Source organism: Rosa chinensis, chromosome 4 (assembly GCF_002994745.2).
Source record: "Rosa chinensis cultivar Old Blush chromosome 4, RchiOBHm-V2, whole genome shotgun sequence".
Taxonomy (NCBI): Eukaryota; Viridiplantae; Streptophyta; class Magnoliopsida; order Rosales; family Rosaceae; genus Rosa; species Rosa chinensis.
The window spans coordinates 41,519,667-41,525,648 of NC_037091.1; the positions used below are offsets into that span (position 1 = coordinate 41,519,667).

General features: G+C 35.5%; 1 protein-coding gene across 1 annotated transcript; it reads left to right on the forward strand.

The window, feature by feature from the left end:
* The first annotated feature begins 2,411 nt into the window (after positions 1-2,411).
* LOC112197669 lies at positions 2,412-4,739 on the forward strand. Its single transcript, XM_024338433.2, has 8 exons — positions 2,412-2,585; positions 2,681-2,746; positions 2,828-2,925; positions 3,025-3,062; positions 3,166-3,253; positions 3,348-3,557; positions 3,663-3,728; positions 4,334-4,739. Exons 1-8 carry the CDS (start codon positions 2,525-2,527, stop codon positions 4,511-4,513), a joined length of 807 nt encoding a protein of 268 aa, XP_024194201.1. The 5' UTR covers positions 2,412-2,524; the 3' UTR covers positions 4,514-4,739.
* Positions 4,740-5,982: the final 1,243 nt, after the last annotated feature.

The window sequence follows — 5,982 nt, forward strand, 5'->3', positions numbered from 1 at the left end:
ATCTTTTAATTACAAAATCCACGATCACAAATTTGGGGTATACTCATACTCGTTTGTCATAAACCAACGGTTAAAAATCTGCTTACTTTTAAATTGGTGTCAAAATAATCCCCTCAAAGCTTCAGGTTTGAGGTTGACCCAGATTAAAGTTGTTCGATAAATTGTCCATATGCTCGAAACTTAAGGCTCGAGTCTGCACAATTAGAACTTCAGATTCTAAGGTGAAGTGAACTTATGGTACAGTAATTAATGTAAGAAAACAATAAGAATGCTTTAAGTAAGCATAAAAAAAAATGTATCAATCGACATACGAAAATTCAACTTCCAATTCGAGTTGACATAAAGTCAAATAAACTATGAATGAATTATATGTGTAATCGAAGCATCAGGTTCAAATATTTTTTCTATGAACTGCAAGTTCTAAGATTTCATAATTTGAACTTCGGATTCAAATAAATTTGGTGCTCGAAACTTCAGACTCAAGGTGACTAAAGTGAATCTTCAAGTTCACTTTTAACTAATTTATATTTTATACTCAAAGCTTCGGGTTTGAGTTTTACTGTTAGAACTTCAAGTTCTGCTATGAAATTTGAACTTCTGGTTCAAAAATATTACACTCAAAATTCATATGTTTGAGGTATAGGACTGCTGGTTCGTATGAGTAGCAAAAAAAAATACTTAATGAAAGAAAAAAAATTAATAGATAGCAAGCAAATAAATAAAATAATAATGGAAACTTCTGGTTCCAATAATCAAGAGAATACACAGAACTTCTGGTCTGGTTTCATGAAAATCTTCTATCTCTCTTCAAATTGCACAAGAAAGCAATATTGTCTTCTGGACAAATTCTCTTTATAAAAAAAATATATAGTCAAGAGGCTTCTGGCATTGACTTAGTCTCCAACCTCAAACTACAGCTTCTGGAGGTGGTTTGAACCCCATTATTGAAAAAAAATTAGAGGAACTTCAGGCCCTCTTATAATTGGGGATTAAGATGAGTTTATATAACGTTGAGGATCTTCTGGCCCTCGTTAATTGCATAGTTGTGAGGAACTCCATGTCGTAATTTCTCATTGTATAATTCTGGAGGAACTTCTGGCCCTCGTTAAACTTTGAGAAATTTGGGGGTTCATACGATAATCGGATCAAGAAACTTCAGGTTTCGATCTCGTTGGATTACAATATTCATAATCACAAATGTAAATTGAAGGATTTAGAAAACAAATAAAATCCCAATAATAATAATGAAACATACCTGAATATATTTCCTTTAATGAGAGATTGATATTTTCATCTCATATTATCGATCACAGGAAATTATTTTCATATATACAATGGAATAGTAACATAATAATTATGCTAGAAGACAAATCAGTCATGGTTTATGTGCTCCTGGCCATTGATAGTGGAGAAGGATATAACAAAAAAAAAAAAAAACTATTCAAAGAGTCCATACATGACGATTGATAAACAAATAAGATAACGACAGCAAATGGAATATCGGCCCGTGTATTGAACAATTTATTAGGTATAATAAACTTCGTAGCATACTAGAGACATAATTATGTAACTGATATCATCTTATCGAACCAAACAAGCATAGTCAAGATCATATATATACGGGTTGCTATATATAGGCATATAAGTGCATGATCTTCTGATGCAAATTGCATATCTAGAAGCATAGACAGGTAAATACTTATCATTCAAACAAATTTGCCTAATCATGATGTATCTCGAACATAATAAAGAAAACCCATGAAATAAAGTAATTCGCAGAAAACATAATAAGAGATCAGTGTATCGAAGATCCACATCGTACACAAGAATTGAAATTGCGTACATGCAGTTGTAGCATTCAAAGTGTGTGCAGGTGTATAATCAAATTACAAGTACAGAAATATGAGTACACTCATAGATCAAGAGTATTGGTCAAAGCAACAAAGTTGCACAATCGAACTCGTAGATCATCATGGAGTTATTAGAAAAAGAAGAAAAAAAATAGTATATAGAGCAAAGCGAGAAAATGGAGAGAATAGTTGGGAGGAAGTAGAAGTGTTCTCATTCAGTCTCATTAGCCTCCTTTATATAGAGGTAGGATTTACATCAAAGTACATAACTAATGAGTATTTACATGGACATCCACATAAATGATAATATTTACAACAATAATCATTTTTTATTTGAGACCAAAAAATGGTCATAAAAGAGGGAGGGCAATTCCGTCAAACAAAAGATATCATGTCTTTTTCTCATTCTGAGTCAGCAACAGTCCTCATCTCATCATCTTCCTGATCTATCCACGTCCATTACCAAAAAAAAATCCCTCCAATGCCAATTTTTTTTAGTAAACAAATTCATATGCCTCCCTGGCGCCCTCTCCCTCTTACTCTATAAATACCTTTCCTCTCCTCCTCTTCAAAACCTTGTCACGTATCTTGACACCTTCATCATCCCATTCCACATTTTCATTTTCATCCAAGCCCTCCCCACCCTCTCAGCTCTGCTTTCTCTCTTTGCCTCCATGGATTCCTGCAATTCCTCTCTTCGCGGTTCCTCCTCTCCTTTCGATTGCCTCATCTTCGGTACATACACAACTCTCTCACTCCTCTCCTTACAAAATTGAAGTTTTGATCACATAAATTGAAAACTAGTCTTACCCTCTTGATTAATTTTACAGATTTAGATGACACTTTGTACTCTTCAAGCATTGGAATCGGTGAAGCTCTCAAGAAGAACATCGATGGTGCCAAAACTAGACCATATATATTACAAATAACTTCAGACAAAGAAGATGAAAGAAACTAAATTTAAATTTTTGTTGCAGATTTTCTTGTTGAAAAATGCGGGTTCCCCGAGAGCAAAGCCTCGAGTCTCCGAGTTGAGCTTTTCAAAAAGTACGGCAGCTCCCTCGCCGGATTACGGGTAAATCAACTATTTTCTTTCTAATTATTTATTTCACCGCCCGGCAATTTTGATTTTTCTATTTCTCTTAATTTTTGAGAATTTTGTTCTTCGCTGTAGGCATTAGGCTACGACATCGATGCTGACGATTACCACAGGTTCACGCCAACCACATTACACGTATTTGACTTGTTTTCTTTTTCTTTTGAATAATTTTTTTATATTTAATTTCCTTTTCTTCTTTTCTTGAATTATGATCAGTTTCGTGCACGGAAGGTTGCCTTACGATCTAATCAAACCCGATCCTCAGCTACGAAACCTCATTCGCAGCATTTCGCAGAGAAAAATCGTAAGCTCATATTCATACCATATAATGGAAATAATTGTCTAATGAAGAAAGAATGAACTTCAATTTGTAATGGTGGTACGAAACATCGTTGCAGATTTTTACGAATTCGGACAGGAACCATGCGGTGACGGTTTTGGATCGTCTGGGGTTGAAGGGCTGCTTCGAACAGATCATATGTTTTGAAACGATGAACCCGAAGCTAGCCGAGTCGACTCGGCCGGACGAGTTTCCGGTGGTTCTGAAGCCGTCCATGGAGGCCATGAGGATTGCGATCGAAGCTGCTGAGGTCGATCCTCGTCGAACGGTAAGCACATTATAGTAATTCAAAAAATGTTAATGAGTTTTTGTCGGCGTTACAAAGGTTGTTGATGAAGATTGGGCAAAACATGTTTTATATTTTCTGTTGCAGCTTTTTCTCGATGACAATGTCCGAAACGTCGCTGCCGGGAGAGCCGTGGGTCTGAGCACCGTTTTGGTACTTTCTCTCGATTTCTATGTAGTTTTGTTTTTCCAAATGACACTGATGTTTAACGAGAGTAGTTTTCGCTGGATTAATGGTAAAAAATTCTAGAACATGTGATGCTCATACTCCGGAGTATGATAGTGATATTTGTTTCCGTGCATGGTACATATTTTTGATTTTTTAAGAGGTATAGGATGAGAAAATACTAAAAAATGAAACATATTCGAGATGGCAATCACCCAACAACGTATGTAGTCAGTCTAGCTGAAAACATTAAATTTGGTATTGTAAGGAGGTCAAATGGTTACACACAAAATTATATCCAGACTCCAATAGTTTGGTTTCTCTAAAATGGATTTATAACATGTGATGATCGTTATCGTGTATGGTACAATTTTTTTAGGAGGTGTTGGATGAGAAGATATTCAAAACGAAAACATGTTCGAGATGATAATTACCCAACCCTATGGCATATATAGTCAACTTCTAGCTGAAAACATTAAAATTCGACATTGTAAAGGGTCAAATGTTTAGGAACAAAATTATATATAGTAGGCTATAGTTTCTCTAAAATGGTTAGTTTGGTATGCTAATTTACTTCTTATTGATTTGGTAAGGTTGGAAAAACCGTGAAGAGCAAGGAAGCAGATTTTGTGATAGAGAATGTGAAGAGCATGGCACAATCAATCTCTGAAGTGTGGGTAGGTGGATCGGACGGTAGTAATCAACGAGTCAATGGTACCAGAAGCGACATCGAGGTGGATTCCATCCGGACAACCACCGCAGTTGTAGCTTAACTCATCAGCATCCGCCATCCGGATGTTTTCGTTGCGTGCTTGGGTTCTAGGGTGGTTGTGGTCATGGGCTTTGGTCCCGGCCCGTTTATGTACATTCTGTCAATCCTGTTGATCTTGTATAGTGTGTGCATGAGTATGGGTTATGCATATGGGCATATCCTAGAGTATATATGCAATGTACCAATGAATAAAAGTTCAATTATGCAAAGGGTTTTTTTAATTATCATACAATCATTTTTGGTACAATTTCATCATTTCATGAATAGGCTTTCAACAAATACGGTAAATCGGTAATATATAAAAAACACTCACACAGACCTTTAATACAAAATGTTGGTGATTCTCGAATTTTTCATGACATTAAAGTTATACGTATAATGATAAATTATGTGAAACTTGTATTAAACATATTTGTGCTTGCTGCCTCAGGTATCTAATAGACTTGCAATTTCGACTTGTCATCTTGATTTAAAAATCGGTTGAAGGGACATATTATTATAATTTGATAGTCATGCATGACTAATTTAATTTGCGGTTTGAAATTAGTGATGCATCAGTGTTTCCTGCCTCCATATCAATCACTCTTGTTGTTGTGAGCTAATTGGTATCTTTTGCTAGTGACATAGTGTAGATGAATTCCATTGCTAAAAGCATATTATGATGTTGTCATTTGGCTTAATCGTCGAATAATTGCACCCTCACAATTTTGGTGTATGTGGTGATGTTTTTCCTTTCTTTTTTTTTCCCCCCTTTATATGAAAGCGATATCTTCAAGAGAAAATTATACAAATAGTACTCGAACTAAGAACCACTCTTAATTTCAATACCCAACTATGCAAAACTGTTACTTTGGTACCCCAAAATTTAAAGCCCGACTCAAGAATGGCATACACCGTCCAAAACCGCATTAAGTGTTTTGCCATGTGTCATATTTTGAGGGTAATTGGGTCATTCCATCTTAACTCAAACATTTTATATATATATATATATATATATATATATTTTCCTCTCTCTTTGTTTCTTATAAATAGCAGCTTGATGATAAGAGCATATTTATGCGATGTTAATAGCGTTAATCTCCATACTTTCTTTGTTAGTTTAGTATATTTTCTGGTTATTTACTTTGTTTATTTGTTTTATAGGTATCTTGGAGTAAAGAAGAAGAAAAGAAGCAAAAGAGGGATTGAAGCGCAAAATCAGCAAATCTGCCTGTGCAGATCAGTTAACTTCGACAGAGCACTGAGACCAGCTCAGAACGATCCAGAGAATGATCTTTATATTGATGGATAGCCTTGGATGTCTAGTTTCCGAATCTTTTTACGTCTTGTCAATATCATTTTTCTAAAGGAAGTTATGGCCGATTTAGTACAAGAAGGTCAGGCTGCGCGTGAATCTGAGGTTGGACGGGAATTTATGTTTCGAGGCCCAAATCACACCAAGAAGCCCGAGGACGAGTTTGTGCTTCATAT

Bases quoted from the DNA above. Each gene is read 5' to 3' on its own strand.
- LOC112197669 (XM_024338433.2), top strand. From the start codon at position 2,525: ATGGATTCCTGCAATTCCTCTCTTCGCGGTTCCTCCTCTCCTTTCGAT. The intron at 3,558-3,662 runs GTAAGCACATTA...TTTCTGTTGCAG, and splicing joins AGGTCGATCCTCGTCGAACG to CTTTTTCTCGATGACAATGT. The intron at 3,729-4,333 runs GTACTTTCTCTC...TGATTTGGTAAG, and splicing joins TGGGTCTGAGCACCGTTTTG to GTTGGAAAAACCGTGAAGAG.